This window comes from Cheilinus undulatus, linkage group 11, assembly GCF_018320785.1.
Source record: "Cheilinus undulatus linkage group 11, ASM1832078v1, whole genome shotgun sequence".
Lineage (NCBI taxonomy): Eukaryota > Metazoa > Chordata > Actinopteri > Labriformes > Labridae > Cheilinus > Cheilinus undulatus.
Genome location: NC_054875.1, coordinates 38278566 through 38302962, shown reverse-complemented (window position 1 = coordinate 38302962; position 24397 = coordinate 38278566). Strand labels below are relative to the sequence as shown.

General features: G+C 39.8%; 1 protein-coding gene across 3 annotated transcripts in view; it reads right to left on the bottom strand.

Moving 5' to 3' along the window:
* Positions 1–2968: 2968 nt before the first annotated feature.
* Positions 2969–24397, bottom strand: part of LOC121517237 (PDZ domain-containing protein 4-like) — a 49541-nt gene continuing 28112 nt past the window's right edge. For 2 of the 3 annotated variants that reach the window (XM_041798851.1, XM_041798850.1), the window contains 6 exons: positions 9865–10175; positions 9631–9718; positions 9451–9549; positions 9294–9356; positions 7315–7416; positions 2969–5449 (listed from right to left, as the gene is read on the bottom strand). In XM_041798851.1, the coding sequence (XP_041654785.1) occupies positions 3449–5449; positions 7315–7416; positions 9294–9356; positions 9451–9549; positions 9631–9718; positions 9865–10046 (2535 nt within the window). In that variant the 5' untranslated portion in view covers positions 10047–10175 and the 3' untranslated portion in view covers positions 2969–3448. Of the gene's footprint in view, positions 5450–7314; positions 7417–9293; positions 9357–9450; positions 9550–9630; positions 9719–9864; positions 10176–12737; positions 12792–24397 lie in introns of all 3 variants that reach the window. The other variant, XM_041798849.1, reaches the window with a different exon arrangement.

Here is a 24397-nt window from a genome sequence, read left to right as displayed (position 1 = left end):
GTAGGTCCTGACCTGCTGAATATGTGTACCAAATTTCAAAATCCTACATTGGTGCTTGGGCTGATTTTTTTATTGTAGTCATTTAGCCACACCCACCAACAAAATTTATATCAATGATATTGTTTACCCATGAAGATTTTTTCAGCCAAGTTTTATGGCTGTATTGCCATTTTTACCCCCTAATAAGACTACTTCTTGTTTCATGGCAAACAAATAAACCACCATGGCCATAGCACTAGGCCAAAAGTCATGGCTTTCATAGTAGATCAAGGTGAATGTCTTTGGATGTACCAGAGCAAATCAGTCAGGGACAAAAACAACTTAAAGAGAATAACTATTTATCAGCTGATCCTTTTTTAAATATTAGCCCATTATCACCCCCAGTTTTTTTGCAGTGGGTTATGAAAGGCTTCATGGGGGGGCACGTTTATTATTAGTAATACATACAAATTAAAAAGTACAGACATTGTTATTTTGATCACAGAATTTATTTAGAAAAGCTTTTATTGTGAAATGGCAGACACAGGACGTCACTATATTGAACAGGTACACCATGTTTTGTCTAGGCTACAATTATAAGCAACTTTTTAGAAAGACACATCCACAGTTACAGTATGTTAAAGGCTTTCAGTCTTTTAAGAACACAGAAAACATGTTCCTGCATCGATAACAAACATGCATGTGAGCCAAATGAAAAATCAGCTTTTGTTCATAGGTTTAAGAACAAGTCACCCCTTCACTGGTGAGTTTTAGTTGGTAATTACAGATGTTTTTGCTGGATCATAACAGTGAAAACCTCTAAAACAAGACCGGTGTTAAATCTGACAGGAACAACATGAAACATAAAAATTATGAAAAATGTTCTTTTGCAATGTAAAAGCCTTCTTCACAGTCAACGCTGAACAAAATTATTTTGCATACTTGAACTTTGCATTTGGAAAAGTTGGATTTTTACAGATGGCAGGAGGACGGGAAATTTGTTTCAGTGGCAAAAAGTGCCTTTTGAATAGAGTAGTATCAAAGGTTTCCTGTGCTTTAATAACACACTGCCTTTTTTTCAATAACAGTAAGCTCTCAGTTCTTTGCTTCAGCGTTTTAGCTACAGTCCCCTTTTTGTAACACTTAAAAAATTGTGCTGTACAGTCACATCTGCCTGGATGAAGGCACCGCTCAACTTACAAAAAGCTCATGTGGTCTGACAATGTTGCAGCTGCATTTCCTGCATCAAAAAACAAAGGAGCATTTTTACAACTACACAGCAAGAATGAGAAAATGGCATGACTACATCAACGTTCTTTTGAAAATGTCCTTAGGCAAAAGTCCTCTGTGGACTTGAAAAGTTTTATGGCACAGAAGTGGCTTTTTTATTTTTTCACAGCTGCATGATTCATAGCCCCACGTTTGATTTCCCTCTGTCCTTTCTTTCATAAAAATGTACAAGATTACTTGTGCATCGCTTCTCTAATAGCGTAACAGCAGGTGGTGCCATCTCAAGTGTTGATTTTCTGAATAAGTAATAGCTTCAAAATGCTAATATGTGCTCTAGTTCCACTTAATGTCTGGGAGTCTGCTTCTCCTACCCAAACAGGTCTTTTTTTGTCTTGTGCAGTGACGTCCAGGGTCTAACTTTGACAAATAGAAACCGGTTTGAAAGGTAAAAGATTCTTAAGAGTTTTCTAGGCCCCAGTCAACCAGACAAATTGAAATGATAGAAGAGCTGTCTGAATCCCTGTTTCAGTCCAACACCTTTGTAAAGAAGAGTTTTGTTGCTTGATACATAAACCCTGGCAGCCTCAGCAGCTGCTTTTCTTCAATTTAAACATTTTAGTTCAGTCTCATAGTATCCTACTTGATATTGCCATCTGGAACTCTACGTTTCAGAATATTTCTGCATTCTTGCAGAAAAAATGTGCCCGTTTTTACCAAAGCAGCTTGTGCTCGGGTTATCCACCTTATTCCTGGGTACTCTACTTTAGGTATGATTATTAGGGATGTACAAGACTGGATTTTTGCAAATATACCAAAATGAACAAATTAATTAAAGATGATAAGGTGAATAAATGTAATTCAGACCTTAAACATCAGTCCTTAAAACATGTTTTAAAATTAAAGGAATGTGCATGAAAAAAGTAATACACATTAGTTGAAGTAGGTCCTGCTTAAAGCATTACAAATTATTTCAACATCCGGCTGATATTTACAGCTGATATATCAGTTACACATCTGGAGAAACTGTTATGTCTGCCATTATGATAATTAACTTTTTAGGCAAATGTCTTCATATAGTGATCAAATCTTAAGTTATTTTGAAAGCAGTGCTACAAAAACTTGAGGTTTTGTATTTCTTTTGCTTCTTGGTATGCTTTGTGTTGAGAAATAAACACACCAGTCAGAATGACATCAGATCTCCATCAGCAAATTAACAAAAATCAGCGACCTGAGAGAGTAAATATAACGAAAGACTACCAAAAGCCTAAGAGACTATTTTAAACAAATTTACAATTCATAATGTTACATAAGGAAACTAAAGATCCTAATAGGACGTTTACACGTGTATGATTCTGCACTGATGATCTTTTCTGGAAAGATCTTATTTTAAGGGTCATTTGTGGAGATCGTATCGAAAGGACGGTAAACTAGATTTATCAGTTCCCTTATTTTGATCTATTGTGGTGTTTTACTACACAATCAGGAAGCTGATATTTGTTGTTTGTTAATTTGCAGAGATCTTATATTATGATAGCCATGCCTGACTGGGAGAGATTTAATCTTCTATTGTGTCTAAAAACCCCAAGAGGGTCAAGCAGCAGACCTCTGTGGTGGGACATTTTGGGCTCATCTGTTGCAGACCTCTACAATGGAGCGATCCTGATCGTGGGTCAGAAAGTGACTTTTATTACTTCAGTGTATATTTTCCACTAGATGCCATCGGTCACGGTAAGTGGCTATTTTTCTCAACAGCTTAATCTTAGAGTTTAGACATCACTTCCTGTCCCATGGTAGAGGTTGCCCCACCATAGAAGTCTGCAGCCAGCTGCCTCTCAAAAACCAAGACCACCAACAGATACATTTCAGTTACACTATAGGACCTACCTGACTCCAAGGAAGGCTTATTAGATGAAATGTTTATCATCTCCAACTAAGGCTAGGCAATTAATAGAAATTTTAATATTTTATGGATTTAGAATGGTTTGGAAAAAAAATATATTTTCCTGTATTTCTGCTTTAAAGGTTGTGTTGTGCAGAAGGCAGAGGAAGGATCATGTCATTATGTTTGAGGTGTTACAGGTAATGCTCTGAATTGATCCAATAATCAGGATTAGTGCCTCATTACTAAGAAAAATAGTGGTTTAACAGAAGGCACCGGAAGTAACCAAAATTTGTGTAAAGTATCATGAGAACTAGGAATAAGGTGGATAGGCCCTTTCAAACACTTAGGCTCTTTTTCTCAGACCGTGGTGACAGAAAGTAAGGGGTTATAGACTTTCTTCCCATCAGCAGACCTGGCTCCATGTGCTAGCAGCTCCTGTATAGTGATCCAGTTGTCCAGGATTCTGCGGCTACGTTTCTTCATGCTCCTGCGATGGCACAGCTCCAGGATGGAGTTAGGCTCCTGCTGGTTGGTCATTCCTGGCTGTCCCGCTCCGCTGCCGCTCTGCTCCCTCTCCCGCTCTCTCAGACAGTCCAGACGACTCTGCATCATGAACTCCCTGCGCCGCCGCTGCTCCCTGGCCTTCTGCAGCTGCTGCTTGCGCTCCTCTTTGCTCCAGTAGCGTCCCATCTTCATTTCACTCACGGCGTCGTCATCGGTCGTCATGCCGCTGCGCTCCTCTCTGATCTTCATGGCTCGGGCCTTCAGAAGGCGATCCCTCACTGGACGCTTGGCCACGTAGCGTGAGCCGTCGCTACGGATCTTCACTTTCCACTCCATACGAGGGGATGCAGGCATCAGTGGAGGGGATATAGGAGAGGGGACTGCACCTGCAGCCTGGGAGACATCTTTACATGTGCTACCTAGACTCATCGGGCTTTCGTCATCGCCGTTTTCCAGGCTGCCATCTCTGAGTCCACTGAGCCGCTCAGAGGTGGAGGGAGACCTCAGTTGCATGCAGCTCAGGTAGCGCTGAGGCGGCTTTGTGTCAGTCCGTCTGCGAGACAGGTAAGGGCTGTTGTCAGCACTGCATCCACCAGTGCGCTCAGCAGTCCCACTGGCTTTTGGGTTGCGCCTCACCCCTCCATCTGAGCCCCTTCTTGTTCCTGCATCTCGGGACAGGGACTTCACCTTAACTCCAGGGCTGGACTGCTTCGACTCCGCTCCTCTCCTGTGAGAGTAGCTTTGGTTAAGGTTTCCATCCCTTTCCGCCCTGTTTCCTCTCTCTCTCTGCCTGGTGGAGGTCTGAAGCTGCAAACCTCCTGAGAGAAGACCCTCTCCTCTCTCCAGGCTCTGTGTGGAGTGTGATGGGTACAGTTCATTAACCAGAGGGGTGCTCCTGCAGCTTTCCCCTCCTGTGTTGTAGGCACTGGTGCTGTCCTTGTCAGAGCGCTCTCTCTCTGGAAGCTCATTGATGTCAGACAAAGCATGGTGACAGGACTCCTCGCTCACTAAAGGGCCGTTCATCTCCAAGCGTCCAGCTCCCATCCCTGCACTCGCTCCATTCTTGTCTTCAAGTGGCCAAGCCTTCAGACACCGCTCCCTCAGCTGCTGCATCTTCTGTGCCCTCAGGATGTTACGACACTTGAACTCCAAGTGGCGCAGCTCCTCTTCCAGCAGAGCCATCTCATGCTGCGTCAGGCTTTCATTCCTGTTCACATCCAGAGGTATGCCTCCGTCCTCTTGTGCCTGCCCCTGACCTCCTAGCAGCATCACATCGTTACAGTTCTTCTCGTAGTAGCACTTGATTTCAAGGAGCTCTTTGTACCTCTCGCACTCCTCCTCAGTAAGCCCAGGCATCATCATCCTCATCGGATCTGGCATGTAGGCCCTCTCCAGGCGCTCCACCTGGTCCAGCGCTCCTCCATTCACACAATCCAAGCCTAAGAGTGAGTCTGTGCTGAACTGGAGGTCTTGGGAGTGCAGTAAAGGTGGAGTGTCTCCTCTGCTGGATAGAAACTTGCGCATGCTGCCAGGTGTATTAGTTGCGTTCGTGTTGGAGGCGCTAGTGTGGTCATCTCCCAGAAGGTCATGCTCTGAAGACTCCTCATAGCGTGTGCTTTCATCTGTACGGCCCACCCCACTGTCCAGCTCCTGGCTGTTGCTCAGCACCGTCTGGAGCAGATCAGGTGAGTCCCTGCTCAGCGACCGTCCGTGGTTATTCAGAGCACTCCCACCAGTGACACTGGCCGGTCCGGCACAGAGGACAGAGGGGCTGTTCATCACTCCGCTGGGAAGATGAGCTGCATTGTCCAGTGGCTCCACATCCAGCTCATCCTGCTCCAGCTGGTTGTCGTTCTGACAGGAGACAGGGATCAGCACAGGGTGGTGAATTCAGTTGATGGGGTTGCAGCAGAGGTGGGATGTTGATAGCAGAAGAGAAAAGACAAAAAAGAAATATGCATTAGAAAGATATCTTTACATCGCAACTAACTAAAAAGAGATTAGGGGAAACCACATCTGTTTTTATATACAGTTATGTGCACGTTTTAGACATGTAGGGCGCTAAGGATTCATCAAAAGGCCCAATGTCCAACAACCCAGAGCTGGAGCGGAGAAGTGGGGGTGAACAGAGTCAAGCTCTTACTAAAGACCTCTGATTGCTCAGTTTGGCTGGGCAACCGGCTCTTTGAAGAGTGCTGGACATGCCAGATTTCTTCCATTTGAGAATAGAGAGGTATGTGCTTTACCAAAGCATGTCCGTTTAATTTACCACAGGTGTACTCCAATCAAGGAGTCCTTAACTGCATATGAAGCTGTGTTTTCTTCATGTCTACAGCTCAAAATAGTCGAAATTGACTTGGGCGCCATATTGGGTTAGGAGGGGGGTGGCATGTGGCCCCCAAGGTAACCTTTTTCAAAGCTCTGCTTTAAATCATCAAACAAACAAAAAAAACATGAAAATGAAATGTATGATTGTAAAAGCTTTGCTGTTGAGTGCAGACCATGTATGAGGGTCTAATCGTGTATGTTATGAGCGTAGTTCTTTTTTCTGTCACTAGATGGAGCTATTGCTGCATAACATTTTTGTACCATTTTCAACTGCAGTTTCAACTGGTTCTGACTAAGAGGTTTGTTATATAAAACATAACTTTAATTAAATTTTAATATCCAATTAATTGAAATTAGAAGGTGTAACTGTTCATCCTGAATAGTGACTTGATTTTTCACAACAGTTTAGCTTTTTCAGGCAGTTATCCCATTGAAAGCTTTTCTAATATGATGTAAATACCTGTGCTTGAATCAGTAAACAATTCACTCCTCAGGGCTCGGTTGATCTTAGTTAATTGGTTTGATTTGAATGTGGACTGCGTTCAGACGGAGTATTGATTATGTTCATCTTCATTCTTATTCTTCTACAACCCCTCCAGCTCCCTCCCTCGGTCTCCCCTAAGACAACAGATCAAGCTTTAATCTCTGCTTCTGCATTTCCCTCTGATGATTCTCCATCCTGACCTCTCTCACTTGAATCTTAATGTCGATCCTCGCCAGGGTAATATAAATCTTGTCAGCCGTTCACAGGTATAGCGCTTGTGCTCATCTCTCCAAATACAAGGACGTATTTAAACAGATGAGAGGTTGTTTGTGTGTGCGTACATGTCTTTGACTTAGGCCGTTTTAATGAGTGCCTTTTAAATCTGCCCTTTAGCTCCCTCTGTGCAAATGCAGCCAGCATACAGATTTTTGTATTCTCATATGTACTGTCTCCATCTGCAGCTCATTTTCACAACAGCACTGCAGTAAAAATGAATGTGGATGGGAGCATGTGTCGAGTTTCCTGTAAATTGGTGGAAGTGTTATGGAGGGGCATGCAGTTTGTGTTCAAATGCCCTCGAATCTGCTAATAGAGTGACCTTGAGGCAAACAAAGCGCTGCTACATTAACACTAAGAGCACAAGAGCTATTTGTCTTTGCCTGTCTCTGCTCGCTATCGCTGTGTTCATCATGTTTTCCTTTCTGCCTTCTTAAACAAAACAAAACACCTCAGACTTTCCCTCCAAACCCTGTGACTAAATATTCACATAAAGCGCTACCATTGTATTCCCAAGCACTTTTACTCATTTGCTGCTAAATAAAGGGTGAGAAAAAAAGGAGATGATGGCATTTTTAGGTCAGTATCCAGACAAAGAGCTCCCCAAAGACAGAATATCCAATTTCCTCACCTCTATCTCGGGTCGTGCGAGGAGCAGGGAGACATTAGTGCTGTCCTCTCTGGTGAGAAGAGCCACTGCCTCCTCTCTGTCCTGGATGTCCACTCCATTTATCTGACACAAAAACAGAAGAATAAACTTGAGCTCATGTCGCATAACAAGAGACCCCCTCATATCAAGACTGAAGTTAATGAAATTACTCATTCTCAGATACACCTAGGAGTAATGGCCAAAGCATTAACAGCAAACTGGTGATGTTATCAACCTGCTATGCCACCATGCAGTCTCGATTTGTGATAGTAAATTGGTCGTTCTGAAGAGCTCAGTGACTTCAAGCGTGGTACTGGCATGGATACCACCTTTATAATAAGACAGTTTGTGAAATTTTATCCCTGCTTGATATTCCACTGTCTGCTGTAGACTGGAGAAGGCGAGCTCAACTCAACAGAATGAAGATTATCGGTGCCGGCTCAAAGCCACGGATAAACAAAAACCAAAACGATCAGCACTCGTCATAAAGTTTTACACTTTTATTTAAAAAAGAAAATGAAAGCAGCAAACAAAACGGACGCATTTCAGCCCGAGGCTTTCATCAGCGTCTCTACAACACCTGTGGGTGTGTCACTTATAAACAACCAACACCAGGTGGCAGATCAACATCAGAACAATCTAATAGGAAACCCCGAAAATAGAATAAGAAGCAAACAATCAAAAATTTATGTGCACACATCCTCATGAAGTTAAATTTCATGGTGTTGATTGTTTATAAGTGACAAACACACAGGTGTTGTAGAAACGCTGATGAAAGCCTCGGGCTGAAATGCGTCTGTTTTGTTTGCAGCTTTCATTTTCTTTTTTAAATAAAAGTGTAAAACTTTATGACGAGTGCCGATCGTTTCAGTTTTTGTTTATGAGTGGTTGCTGTAAACATGTAAAACCACAAAGAGCTATGTGTTGCTGAATTTTTTAATCACACCATTAGAAAGTTGTTCTTTCCTGGCTTGGTTTTATTTGAGCAGGGCAAATATATGACCCTATGACATCATCAGTCTTGATGGGGAATTACCCCGCCCCCTAATGCTACAACGATATAAAATCCCCAAGCAGTTTATCTCAATAAAGTCTGTTTTAAGCTGATGTCAGTGCCTTCATTGAAAGTTAACAGCCAGTTTCATGCCATGTTCTTTTCTTTATGAGGTCAATTTCCCAAATCTATCAGCCACGGTGGCCTACAGGATATTAAAAGTATCATAACAGAGATATGTGCCAGAAAATAGTAAATTTAATCCCCAACCTCTGTCTCTCTGATCAGAAGCTTTTTTTAGAATCTGGGAGGATCATATTTCTCATAAGTGGGCATGGCTTCGGTTCATTCGACACAGCCACACCATCCTAGAGCAGATTTTACTGCCTCATTTTTCATGATTTTGAAGCTTAATTTTATAAACTTAGAGATGTTTTTCATGACTGAAAATTGGCCTGGTGATTCATAGCACAGTGGCCTGTCATACAACAAACCTAAAATACAGATTTTTTTTAAATACTTTGCAGGTCCTTTAAAGGACACACTTTTGAGTGCAGTGTCATTACAGTCCCTCTTGGTATAATAGTCAGGTGGCCAAATACTTTTGTCAACTTAGTGTATGTCTCGAAATGAGATCTATTATCTAATTGTAAGTACCTTGTTTTTTGCTTTTTATATCTTGAAATAATTTTTAACAACATGTTAATGTGGAATTGTCAGGTGAATGTGGCTTATAATAAATGTTTTGGATGCTTGTTATTTATTTTTTTTTTTTTTACAAAAAATTACACAATTAAACTTGCTAATTTCTGAGTTTCCCCCAGATGAATACAAAAAACAAAACAAAACAAAAAAAAAAAAACAGGCAGATAACAGCCATGGCTGCATAATTGGCCCATAGAGGATTCCTGATTATATGGCTTTCATAACTGTTTTAGCCCCAGAGTGCCATTTAGAAAACCTGTACCTGCAGTATCCTATCTCCTTTGCGGATTCGACCATCTATAGCAGCGATGCTGTTTGGATTTACCTAAGAAATAAAGGAAATGAATGGGAAAAGAGGGTTTTAAATGAGTTAAGAAATTAGATTTATTGTTAAAGTGTAGTTTTAGTAGTATCTCCACCTCTCCAACGTATATCCCCAGGTCCTCCTCATCATCGGTTCTGTAGCACACCGTCAGCCCGAGTTTATCCTGCTGACGAGACTTGTACAGCTCCACCTCCTACACCAGAGAGAAAACTGTGATTGCATCATAAAAAAACAGTGAGGAAGCAATAAGAAGAGGAGATTTAGCAGCTCTCACCTCATACTCCAGCTCATCCTGCCGGTCCACTTCATGCTGAGTGATGTCGAAGTAGTCCGTGGGGTCATAGTAAACAGGCTCAGTGAAGCTGAGAACGAAAACACAGAATTAAAGTGCTGGAATAGACGAGGCAGCTTTAAACCTTAAATGTGACAGCTGAATGGCATGGACAAGAACAAAGATGGCGGATGAGTTCTGGTCTGACAGTTGGCCCATTAAGCTACTCCCACTCACAGTTCATTGAAGAGATACGGCTCCAACAGTGGCGGTAGTGGAGGGGACGGCGGTGGGTCGGGTGGGGGTGGAGCTCCGCAGGGATGCTGGCTGCTCTTGCCCAGAGTCAACATATGCTGGAAGCTGATGTCTGTTTGGGTGCAGCTGTCTACACAGTCGGCCATGCCCATGGTCACTGGCATCGGTGCTCCAAGGGCTCCTGCGAGGCCTGCACGTCTGCGGGCCCCCCGCCGCAGTATGTTGGACAACACAGGGTCCCGTATGTCCAGGGTAGGATCTGTGGAAAGGCGGGACAGCTCCTTTCCATTCACCTGGATAACAGAGACAGTCATGATGAAATAGTGGAATAAAAGAGGAGGAGAAGGGAGACGTGGAATTAGTTGTAGGGATGTAACAATACCTCACAATTTAAAAAAATCAGAACAAACATTTTTCTGTACAGTTTATCCCATTTGAGGGATAACAAATATGAAAAACTGAAAGCCATGACAAAAATAGATGTTGCAATGCTCTCTTCTAACAGCAGAGGGCACTATCTGGACTCCAAGTTTCTTGTGTGATGTCAGCAGCAAAAGCAATAGACATTTAAATGGTTTCATAGACTTTTGAAAGCGCACGACTACTGCAATGTCAATCACCACAGTGGGCAGCAGAAGAACCGTTGTTAGCTACTACGCACCTAAGTTGATCATTTCTTTCTAGGGTATTTGTGAGCCATAAAAGTAACAGGAAGTAATGTGATAGAATAAGTCCACCAAACACAAATGTCAGTGACTCTGTCAGATTAAATATTTCACTCTGAGGGCTCTCAAAGACAGACAAACTTGTGAAGAGCAGACTGAAAGGTGTTCCCTGAACTCAGCCAAGGCATACAAAAGCCTTGAGAACAGTGGCTAGCTTTAGCTTTGTAAGTGGCAGCAAAAGCTGACATAGCTACCCTTGCTACATACAGTGCTTAACAAATTTATTAGACCACCCTAACCCTAACCAAAGTAAGCTTTATGCCACAGCTGCCCTAAATTAACAGCATTGGTAATTACCAAAATTATTTTTTATGTTTCTGCAATGGTTAATACACCAATATGTACAAGCTCTTAAACCCAAATGATATTTTTAATGCTAAAATATAATAATTATTGTTATCCATAAATTTTCAAATTTACTGATTTACAAAAAACCCCTGAAAAATAGTAAAGCACATTATTATTTCTTGATTAATATGTCAAATGATAGTTATTTACTTGCATTCCTGAACAGAAAAATGAGTTTTAGTGGTTGAATGTTATGCTTGATTCATTTCTGACTCCTCAGAGAAGCCCAGTAAGCCGGCTCAAATTTGGGTGAATTCAGTTTGAAATCCCTCATTCCTGTTCAAAATGGTAAAACGTGGAGAGCTCACTGAAAATGAAAGAGTCCACATTACAGCACTTGCTACATTAGCTATGACAGGTACGTAGCTTACGTAGCTATGTTAGCTTTAGTTACATTTGCTAAAGCACATGTTGCTAAAGCCTACTTAGCCACATCAGTCTACATAGCAACATAAACTACAGTGCTGAACAAATTTATTAGACCACCTGTCATATTTGTCTCAGAGACCATCCAGCATCATGACGTGCTTTAATGAATGAACAGGAATGAGGGATTTCAAACTGAATTCACCCAAATTTGAGCCGGCTCACTGGGCTTCTCTGAGGAGTCAGAAATGAATCAAGCATAACATTCAACCACTAAAACTCATTTTTCTGTTCAGGAATGCAAGTAAATAACTATCATTTGACATATTAATCACAAAATAATAATGTGCTTTACTATTTTTTTTAGGTTTTTGTAAATCAGTAAATTTGAAAATTCATGGATAACAATAATAATTATATTCTAGCATTAAAAATATAATTTGGGTTAAAGAGCTTGTACATATTGGTGTATTAACCATTGCAGAAACATAAAAAATGATTTTGGGGGAGCGCAGATGGTCAAGTGGTTTAAGGCGGATTTGAATCCGGCCTGTGGCCCTTTACCGTATGTCTCTCCCCACTCTCTTCCCTGTTTCAGAATATATCTACTGTCCTTCCTCTATTAAATAAAGGCCGAAAAATAAATCTTAAAAAAAAAAAAAAAAAAACATTTTGGTAATTACCAGTGTGGTTAATTTAGGGCTGCTGTGGCATAAACCTTACTTTGGTTAGGGTTAGGGTGATCTAATAAGTTTGTTAAGCACTGTATATTTACAATCATAATAAGAAGAAAGTAATTTTGTAATCGAATTTCATAATAACGTCTACTGACTTCAACATGATGTCTTTGTAAAAGCTGTAAAACCGTGAAAAAATTGCAATGAAACCATATCATGAACCCAGTAATACTGTTTTGTGAGTTGAGTATATTGTTACATCCATAGTTTTTTAAATTTTAGTAGAATGTTGCAAGGTTAAAGGTGCAAAATAGGATGGTTTAGGGGGTCTTTAACTTTCTAATATTACCTAAGTATGACACAGAGACTGCAAAGTGAACAAGAAACAGACAAGATTTGGAAAACGGACAACAAACATTATTTTAGAAAGGGCTAAGAAGGTGAAATCTATGGAGCAACAACAAAAGGACAGACAGATTCACATCAAGGGTTTTATCAAACAGACAGTTAGTTTGTATGATAAGAAAAAGAGAGGGAACTACAGCTACACACACCTAAAACAAACATCAGGGATATGTTAGAAGGAAACTACAAAAATACACTTGAGCAGACATGTAAGTGTATTTCACTGTAACATTTAGGGTTTCTACAGGCACACAGAGACTAAAAAAGGTTTCAATCTAAAGGTTTGGACAGCACATCACAGCAGGCAGCAGAGCAGAAAGCTGTATACTGAGACCTTAAATCGACCATCAGCGTCAAAAGAGCACAACATGTTGCTTACGTGACCCTTCTGTGGAGAGAAAAGAAAGGGGGGAAAATGGTGGAGTTAGAAAGTAATTACAGCTGGGAAATGCTTCAAAATGGGAAGAGCTTCAGGTTAAAAGAAAAAGAAAAGAGGAAGTTACAGAGAAACAGGCAAAGACATCAAAATTAGTCATACAGGCTTTTGTTCCCCTGAGGACTCCTAGAAAACACAGTTATCTGTCTTTTGTGAGAAATAAAATTGGTTTCTTTATGCAAATGAATCAAAAACAGAGAGCATAATGTATGTCCTGGATTAACAGGATGAGATATGATGCTTTTCTCAGAGCTCTTTCCTCTTATTAAACGTGGAGTGTTTATTTTAATGATTCCCCATATGCACATATAAATGATAGTCATAGTAGCATCACAATATGTCCTGACTCTTAACAGCCAAATCACTCGGCATCTCTCCCGCCATTGCAGCTTTGTGCAGACAGACAAACAAGCATTAATGATTTATTATTGAAAGTGAGTCTGAAGAGGAATTAAAGCAGCAAAGGGATCTGACATTAAGGTGACTGAACCAAGAATCCTGATTAAGTCAAGCAGAACATTCACACTGAAGGGCTTCATCCAATATTTATGACTGATTCTGTATTCACGTTATTGTTTTTAGTTCGACTTAAGACTGTGTATTAAGATGGACAGAAAAAAACAGCTGCATGACAGTGAAGCCAGATGACTTAGCACTCCCTCTGCTGGCTGGCAGCAGTATAGGTCAAAAATCCCCCATTTGTAGGTGATAAAGCTAAAGGTGTGCAACCAGTGGTTCAATTTTTAAAGTATTCATACTTCGGTTCTTTTATTAACAACACTTCTGGTCTACTTATTGGCACCTTTTCTTAACCTAAGTTCTAAGGTAAAGTCCATCAACCCTTCAACCCCTAAGCTATTTTTCACCACTGTGTCTTGAGTGGATTTATCATCTTAAAGAGCTTGTAAAACATCAATCCTGTGGTGCATGGTCAAGCTTTAAGCTTTTTTTTTTTCAGGACAATCTGGGCTTTAAGAAAATATGAGCTGCAGAAAAAAGAAAAAAGTCTAGGGCTGTAGTCAACCAAAGAAAAATCTGGTTGACCAAAATCGCACCCAGGCACCAACCAATTGATTGGTCATTCAGGTTAAAAAAAAAAGAAAAAAATTTTCAAAATCACCTGATTGTGGACCAGTTTAATCCATACAGGTTCCTTACTGCACCTGCTTGGTACTCTAAATGATCCTTAAATGAACATAACAAGACTTTTGAAGCAGTAATATATTTTTAGGCTCATCATGTCATATACTAAAAGAAAACATAATAATTAATTGGGTATTTTAACTAGGGACCACAGAAAATGGTAAAATGTGCAAAGAGGAGTCCACTTAGCTCGGTTAAAGACACTTCCTTTAAAGAAATTTGGTGCAGCCTGTGGCTCGTTTCTGACATGTGAATGCAGAAATTAATCTTCTAATCAAATCAGTCATATATCTGTGTGTTTTAAAGCACTAACCAGACTTGAATCTTACTGGTTTCCCTGGTCTACACAGATGGTCACGTGATGCTGTATGTGTGTGAGTGAGAGAAGCAGGCATTCAATAAACCAGACAGTCTTTGTAGAGTCTCATTCATGTTACACAGTCGCTGACCTTGGCTGTCTGCGATTCACCACATCTTTACGCTCATGCTTCATTCTCCCTCTCCCACTCTCTCCTCTTGCCCCTTTACAGTAATTGCATGTCAAATCAATGTTGCCCTGTGCAGCCAAGCAAGAAAACTTTACCACATTCAGCTCCTCCATTCTCCTTTTGAATATATGGTTCCCTCTCAAACCGTCACCCCCAACCCATGAGTTATTTTCCCTGTTATACCATGAAGGTTTAAAAATTTTCACACCTGTGTACTGTAATTTAAAAATACTGCAATGCCTGGTATTTATATATATTATTAAAAATGTATAAGGACTAAGAAATACATCTACTCGACTGAGTGATGTTGTGGCTGATAAGGGACTGTATGGAAGGGGGGAGTAGACACAATTTTCCCTTATTCTTAGAAACTCCAGGGTAAACGCACTTCAGCTGAAACTCCATAGTTTAGTTACTCGTTAAATAAAAAAGTCCAATACTGGGTGCTTAGGACTTCTACTAGTATCAAAATAAGTTACAGTATCACTTACTAGTATCATATCAAAGTTTAAAATTCTGGCACTGTGACAGCCTTGTTTGCTATCACGTTTCCATGCTTGCCCTCTCCAGCTCCTTCCCTCTCTTGTTTCCTCTGCTTTTCTTTCTCGGTGCTGCCTCAGCAGTTCTGTCTACTCTGTCCCTTCCCTGGAGATGACTCCTCACGCCGCTCTCCTCCATCTATTTCAGCCGGTCCGTCTCCTTGTGTGCGTTTGTCCTTCCTCACTCTAATGCTCCTCCATAAATCTTGCTGTCTCTCTTAATGACCCTCCTCACACGGAGACAAATAAGATGCATCCTGCTTACACGGCCTATTAGTGATGAAGAAAATGAACCCTGTGTTTGCATGTAGGATTACAGCAAAACACAGCTTAATAACCTGCAACAGAGTGCATTTTTCTCTCTCTTTGAACAACAGGAAGGACTGCTTTTTTCAGTCTACATGTGGATCAGAGAGAGGCTATTAGGGAGCAGGTCTGTGGCTGTGAGTGACAGGTATGAATACAGAGAGCGGGCTGAGGCGGGGGTTTCTCATTCATTATCAATGAGAGGTGCTGGGATTGCTTTGAAGATAACTTAATGCAGGGTAATGGTTGTTGTGTGTTGGACAGATTCGCAGCACTGATTTGACGGAGAATCCATTACGCTCTTACCCCGCGCTGTTCTCTATTATCTCTGGGTTAGTAGGTCATTAAATGAAGCTACTTTGTATAGGCGACAAAACAAAAATAACGAAGCAACGAGCGCACATTCTCCACCCTTTTATTTTTTGTGTATTTGTATAAAATAAAATTCAAATTCAGAGAAATAGTCGCAGCGGGGGGGGCGTGCGATGGTGTATTCTGCAGCCATGGAGGATTCGAGGGTGGGGACGGGGAGGGAGATGAAAGAGATGTAGAGAGTTCAAAGTGTAGGGAGAGAAAGCAAGGGAGGAGAGACACTGAGGAAAGGAGGTGAGGAGAGGAGGGGTGGATGTAATGATGCAAAGGAGATGCAGAAAACAAGCTTTCAAGGAATGAATGTAAACAGAGAGTAAACCCATGGCTCTGGGTTCAGCACTTGTGTGTAAAAACATGCACAATGGAGGCTCATGGGAATTCCCCTAAGTGGTTGATGCATAATTAGTTTTTATCTGAAAGCTCCTTAAAGAGCAAATGAATCTGGTGTGCTAATAGGCTAAGAAGGGAGAAAAAATGATGTGGAGGTGATGGCTTACTTTACATTACACACATAGCCTTCAGTATGTGTTTAATGTCATTGCAGGGAGTATTTTCCCATCAAGCCTGCATTCCTATTCATTTTCTCTGTTTTTAAATGCAAAATCTCCCGCATCAATCCCCTCAAACATATTGAATTCCACTTGTTCGGTAATTGATTTTTCTCATCTCCCATGCTTTGAAAGGCCGGCGCACTCGCCTTCTCAGAAAATCAATTAATCTGCAGACGGAGTTGACCTGCTCCGGCTGTAACCTCTGATGTTTGAGATCACTGACTTAATTTAAATAGACAAGCAGGGAAGAGGTAGACCTATTATGAACTGATAACACTGAAGAGGATATTGATTCAAAAAGAGCTCGAGTATACTTCAGAATAAAGGCGATGAAGCTAACAAGCCTCAGAGGATATAAACGCGTCGTCTGTCCATGCATTTATCTGTAAGGACAAAAGATGAATTATGGGCAGATGTGTTTTTGCAGCAGCGTGGAGGAAGACAAGCGAGCCGGCCTGTGAAAAAGCAGCATGTCAGAGCCTGTAGGACCTTACAGTAAATCCCCCTCACCCTGTTTAATTCTGTCACCCTTGTCCTATTTAATGAGAGATCTTGTCTCTAATCCTGAGAGGTCTGCAAAGTAGGAGGAGAGTGGAAAAAATTAAAATACAAATGTTAGCCTGCACGTCAAGAAAGAAAACAAATGCAGAAGCTTTCATGCAGATGGTCGAATAAATCACATAACAGTACTGTTGTTTTGCAAAATAATAAATGCAGAAGACAGAGCCGTTGTACAACAGTATTAGACTATTGTCTCCTGACAGCAAAGGCAAAACTAAAGACGTGTTGTCTTATTATAAAACTACAATATACTGAATAATTACATTGCACTGAAATGTCTATATAAATTATGAATTTACTACTCTTATACCTGGTTTTTATTTAAGTTCATACAAGATTTTAAGACTTGTTTTTGCAATGGAAATGTTTGCTGTTTCAAGAAAGATTACAGCAGGAACTACTACTAGAGGATGCCTTTGTGCTGCTCATTCGACCTAGAATTTTTCTCTGCCATCAGCACCAAGTCCAATCGAGAGAGGTCTAGTTACAGACCACTGATCCTAGATGGCCCTACTTGCAGACCATGGAACAGAAATGACTTAATTTGCCTGTACAATGTTTTAGAAGATTTTTTAAAATTCCAACTTTATTCATAAAGTCTAGCAGTCACATTCATAAAATAACCACACTGCAAATTTAACAGATTGGGCAGCATTTCATAAATTAAAAAAAGATGTACATTTAGATGTAATAATGCCAACAGTGGCTCACTTAAGCTTCGATAGCTTGAGCTAAAGCTAATATAGTTTCACTAGCTACGCAGTCAGTGTTACCACATAAGCAACTGTAGCTACGTTAGCTTTAGCTATGGCTAATGTAGCTAAATCAAGCCACCATTCACATAGACACTTCTAAAACAGGCCCATCTTTAGCAATTGCAGCATAAGCCAATGTAGCTACATTTACTTTAACTAAGGCTAATGTAGCTAAAACAAGCCACCATTCACATCACTTCTAAAACATAATTTGCTATAGCTACAAAAATAATGTAGCTATATTACCTATGTAGCTTATATACATTTGTTGGTTTTAGATATAGCTACTTTCACTACATAGCTACATTACCTACTGCCTACATAGCTAACAGAACTTCATTAGCTGCCATAGCTTCACTTTCTTATAAGTAGACTGTTTACTTGGCCCTATTCAGCTTTGTATAATCAGGTTTTGCAGGTCAGGTTTTAAACTTTTGGTATCCTAACCCTTACCTTAACCCTCATCCTAACTCTAAGTGTAAAATTTCATCTGATTTTGAGACTTATGAACTTTTAAGCATGTATTTCTGTTCTGACAGTGTCTCACCATAGTGTTCTACAAGAGGGGTATCTAAGATCTGCGATCTGCAGCCTGTCTTGGTTCCCCTGCCAAAACATGTGACTGTAACACCAAATCCCTAACCCGTTCAGTCGGCTAGCTGCATGCATCCCTGTTATGTAGTTTACTTACCTGAGCAGCACGTCTCCATTATGTAACTATGTCTTGTTGCTCTGATTGGCCAATACTAAATTCAATAGAGAGAACATTTATCTAATCAGCTTCTGAGAAATTTTAAAACGTTCTGCAAGTTAAATATTGCTTTACAAGCAAGGACATATGAATGATTTAGTATAGGATTGGCTGATGAGGACCGGCCAGCTCAAGCACAAAAGTAAGAGTGAAATCCTTGAGATTTGGTATAAACCTGCATGCTTTGTGAAAGCAGTATTTAAAGATTTAAAGCATGAGAAGATAAATGCATGTAGCATCACTGTGGTTGATTTAAAGCATGAACAAAGCTTTTGTTTTGCAGTAAAAAAAAATCACTTAATTCTGACATAAAAGCCCAGTTATGATAGATCTGAATTACACTAACAGAGATTATATAATATAAAGATGTCTTTGTGTTTTTTGTCCAGAAAACACACAAAATGATGAAGAAAAACTGTTGTAATAAGAAAGGATAATAAACACCAAAGTGCTCCTTTTAACGCTCATAATTAAATTAGAATATATTCATATAAATTAAATATTATGTGCTTATTTAATGCCATTTTTTGCCACATAATGCTGGTACAGTGATGTTTTTAAGACACTTGTCTGTGGTTGTAGTGTCTCCTGCAGCCTCAACACGCTGCCGTTTCCCTTGATTTTTTAAGCATCATGTGCATCTTTGATCACATAAATCCAGCTAAAATCAGCTGGTTATCTTTTATTTATTGACTGTCATCAGTTTGCCACTTGTGTCCATCTGCGTGTTTCTTCAGTGTCACTGGGAGCTGAAGCACATTACTTTGTTTAATAACGCCGGTTGCCATGGAAACAGCCTCTTGCTTCAATGTGACGGGGAGAGAGAGAAAGAAGGGAGTGGCTGAAGGGCTCAGGGGAGCAGAGGTTTACTGCATGTGTCTTTATATGTGTGGGTCAGGTGCTTAAATGTAAGTCAAATGTAATATTGTAGCTCAGAATGGTTTATGAGCACACAGGCTGACGTGTGATTGTATTTAATTAATAGAACAACAGCGTCCCCCTTTTCTTGGGGCTATAGGAGGCTGAATTGATCATAAACATGCCAATGGGTGTGTACCAACCACCAGTGTGCAGCGTATGTGCAGCACAGGCCCGATTTATAATGCATGAATTCTACTCCGTTGGCAAGAGCAGCAAGTGTTTGAATAAAGTCAAATTTAACAAGCAGATTTTCCACACTGACATGGTTGTATGCTGTTTAAAGCTCTATTTATTGTTTAAAACAGTCGCTCAGTAAGCTGCATCTAGTTTCAAGGTGTAATTAGTGGTGTTAGTTAAAAGTAAAACAGCCCAAAGCTGCAAACCTCTAAAGCAAACAGGCATGAAATGCGCGTGGAAATGTAATTATGTTGCTTCTCTTTATGGAAGGGTTTTAATGATTGGACACAGTCTACCTCCATCTTTCTCTTGGCATGATCTGGGGATTAATCAGCCATCTGCACAGCACGACGTGTGTGTTTGTGATCATTACAGGAGATTGAATTTCATGGTAAAAACACGGCAGGCAGCCTCTGAATGCTTTTTAATTTCTTTTATCAATTGTGAAATATCATCGGCCTGAATCTTAAGAAAGCAAAATCCTAAGAATTAAAACAAATAATCATTAAATAACTACTTTTTATTTGCCTCTAATTAGAGTTTATATTGCCATATCATTATATTTCCTTTTTTTTACTCTTTTGTTTGTCTCCTGTAGCTATTTTTAAAGTATGTTTTGATTATATTGGGTTTTTGTATGCAGCCCAAGGATGGCATGAACCCATACATTTGATTTCACTCAGTCTTATATTCCCAGTACAACAGTGCTGGGTTTTGTGGGTTTCTCAGCTGTTTCCAGCCATTTTCTTTAAATTTAGAGAAACTAATTTCTTATTATGGGAAACATATCTTTACAATCCCAGGATAAAGAGATTTTAAAAATCAGTGCTGTGAAAAATTATTTTTCACAGCACTGATTGATTTCTTATTTAGCCACATAGCTTATGTGGCTAAGTCTAAAGCCAATGTTATTTTCATAGCTAACATAGCTAAACCTAAAGCTAACAAAGCTAATGACACTACATGGACAACATAGCTATGTATGTTATGTAGCTTAATATAAAGCTGATGAATCAGTGTTAGCTTCATGGATAACATAGATAAATCAAAAGCTAATAAAGCTATGTTAGCTACATAAGCAACATAGCTAACAAAGCTATGCAGCCACTGCATTATAGCTTGAAGCTACTGACATTACATATGCTACATAGATAGCAAAGCTATAAAGACTATGTAACAACACAGCTATGTAGCTGAGGCAGCAAAATCTAAAGCTATCAGCTATGTACATAATTTAGCTATGTAGCTAGATCTTAAGCTAACAAACCTATGTTTGCTGGGAAGATTGCATATCTAATGTAGCTTAATCAGAAGAAAACATAATGACTATTGAAGCTAGGTAAGCTATATAGACTATGTAGCTATGTAGCTATGCAGCTTATGTAGCTAGATCTAAAGCTAACTAAGCTTATGAAGCCATATTGGCAACAGCTGCATAGCTTATATAGCTAAATATAAAGCTGAAGAAGCTATCTTAGCTACATGGAAACTAAAGCAGCTAAATCTAAAGTTAGGAGGTGATGTTAGCTACATAGGCTAAGTCACTAAGATAGCTATGTAGCTGATGTATTCAAACCTAAAGCTACATTAGCTACATAGATAACAGAGCTATGTAAGTAAATCTAAAGCTAACAGAGACCTGTTAAGTCAAGATTATTTAAATAAAACCTGTCTGACAAAATGAGGTAGGCTAAAAGATCTGAAAAAACAACACAACAAATGAAAACAAAGTCATTCATATCCAGTAGTCTGGATCTGAAGGATTACAAAGCCATTTCCAATGGTCTGTGACTCTAACAAACAACAGTGAGATCCATTATCCACAAATAGAGAAAACTTGGAACAGTGGGAAACCTTTCTGAGAATGTCTGGCCTTTCAAAATTACTCCAAGAGCGCATCAAGGACCCATCCAGTGGTCACAAAAGAACCCAAAACATTTAAGGACCTGCAGGCCTCACTTGATTTAAGGTCACTGTTCATGATTCAACAATAAGAAAGACTCTGGGCAAAAATGGCATCCATGGGAGAGTTCCAAGGCCAAAACCACTTCTGACCAAAAACAACACAAAGGCATTCACATTTGACTAAAAACATCCTGATGATCCCAAAGACTTTGGAGAAATATTCTGTGGACTGATGAGACATAAGCTGAATTTTTTGGAGGGTGTGCATCCCGTTACATCTGATGTGAAAAGAACATCATACCTACATTAAAACATGGTGGTGGTAGTGTGATGGTCTGGGACTTTCTCTACTTGAGGGAATCATGAATTCTGCTCTCTACCAGAAAATTATGAAGGAGAACGTCCAGCCATCAGTTCATGATTTCAAGCTCAAGAGCACTTGGGCTCTGAATGCTTTAACAAACAAAATGAAAGTTTTGGAGTGGCCTGGTCAAAGTCTGGACTAAAGTCTGGACTGTTCATGCTCGAAAACCCTACAATGTTGCTGAGTTGAAACAACTCTGCAAAGAAGAGTGGGACAAAATTTCTCCACAGGGATGTGAAAGACGTATTGCTAGTTAAAACAAACGCTTGCTTGCAGTTGTTAATGCCAAGGGTGGCACAACCAGTTATTAGGTTTATGGTGCAATGACTTTTTCACGTAAGACTAGGTAGGTTTGGATGGTGTTTTGCCTTTTTTCATTTAAAAAGTGCATTTTGTATTTACTCTGGTTATTTTTGTCTGATATCAAAATTTGTTTGATATTCTGAAACATTTAAATGAGACAAATAAGGCATGAAAAGAATTTCCTTTGTATTTAAGAAAAATGTCACCTTCTTATTTCATCTTATCTCTTTGGACTACATATAGAAGCCTTGTGTGGCAAAGTAATTTTAGATAATTTTCCCATTACAGCTATAGATTTCCTATTGTTTTGTCAAGATCTAGACTTAATATAAGTTGGCTTTCCTATTATAACTAATGGCTAAGCTAACATAGCTAACTCCTGTCACTAAAACATCAAAGTAAAATAAAATATTTGGATGCATATCCTTTAAATGCCTCTGTACATCTTTGCATGAAAGGAATGATACAGATTAAGGTATTATTTTTCATGCATTTCATCCCAATTACCAGCTAAGTTTCTTGTAAGAAACTTCCAGGTTTTTAGGAATTAATGTTTTCCTTCTACTGTACCAGTCTGCCTCTCTGAGCCAAATCCCATGGCTCTGGTTTGGTTCTCCATCTGCATTCCTTCCCTCTTTGCCTCATGCTCGTCTGCTCTCTCGTTTTCAGGCTCACCAGACCAAAATATATGCAGACTTGCTGCTCCACCAACCCAAAGTACACGCTCTGCTCTCCACATAACAACCTTTCACACTGTGGCTTTACACAGAATATGACAACTCCTCTGCATGCTCCAAATCATACAACATACCCTCAACTATCATTATTCCTCATCGCCACACCTGCCTCTTTACTTCATGCAAAGTGTTCCTGGGACTGCAGACTTCTGTGGACACACCTTTGACCCCAGTATTGCCAGATCGGTGGAATTTATTTGATTTCTACTTTCAAAGATGTTGACCTGCATGCGTTAAGTGTCATTGCTGCCGACCCCTGTTGGATAAGGTAAGTGATTATGGGATGCAGTGGCCCCTGCTGTGCGTTTCATCATCACCTGACTGCACATGAATCAAATCAGTCCTATTTTTTCTGATTTCTAGTTCTTCACCTCAGAGATTTGGGAGTCACCAAGGCTTTTCCTGCTACAAGAAGAGCTCGAATCAATTATTTCTGCTAAAGCAAAAAAGGTGAATGGAGAGAAAAAAGGTCTGACTTTACCCATGTTTTTCTTTATTATGAGCCCAAATATGCCCTTTTGCTTTTGACCATAACTCTGTTTGGAGCCTTAAATATGGTTCTAGGAAAATCAAATGGTATTTCTACCAGTTCCCATACACAGGCAACAAAAACCAAGGCAGTGTGATTGCAGACTGTAGCTCAAAAATCCTCCCACTTGCAGACTACTTCTGAGACCTCTAAATACATGCAAAATCTTTCAAAATAAAATTGGATTAAGCTTCTGGGTAGGTTTAGGGTAAGGGTTAAGGTATGGGAAAGGACACAAAAGTTAAAAGTCCAAAACCTGACCTGCAAAACCTGATTACAAAACATTTAATAAAGCTGACTAAACTGTCTGCTCATGGGAAAAAAGCTGGTCCTGAATGAAACCACTCTAACCCAGCTAGCATAGCTAAACCTCAATCTAATTATGCTAACCAAGGTACATAAACTATGTAGACAACATAGCTACGTAGCTAAGGTGGAAAATCTTAAACTAACAAAGCTACGTCAGTTATGTAGATAACAAACGTATCAAAATCTAAAGCTAATGGAGCTATTTAAGCTACATAGCTAGCATAGCTTTATAACTAACAAAGCTACATATCTAAAACAGCTATGTAGCTAACATAGCTATACCTAAAGCCAACAAGGCCGTTAACTGCAAAGATAATCTAAAGCTATTGAAGCTTAAGAAGGTATGTTAGCTTCATAGATGACTTAGCTGTGCTTATGTAGCTAAAGCTAATGAAGCTATGTTAGCTATATAGGTTACTAACATAGCTAAATCTAAAGCTACTGAAGCTATGTTGGCTACGTAGATAACAAACTTGGCTAAATTCTTTTGTAATTACCAAGAGCTTTAGCTTCATAGCTAACATAGCTAAACCTATAGCAAACAAAATTATGTTAGCTACAAGGATAAAGTCACTAACCTAGCTAAATGAAAAGTAAAAAAAGCTCATAAACTTTAGGAAGCCATGTAGGCCACAAAGACAATGTATCTATGTAGCTTATGCAGCCTAATTTAAAGTTTATAAAGCTATAATAGCTACATAGCTAACTAACTCACCTGACTCTAAAGCTAACAAGGCTATGTGAGTTGGTTATGTAAGTTACATAACCAACATAGTTATGAAACCAATTTAGCTAAATATAAAGCTACATAAATTATGTTATTACTGTAGGTAAATCCTTAGTTAAC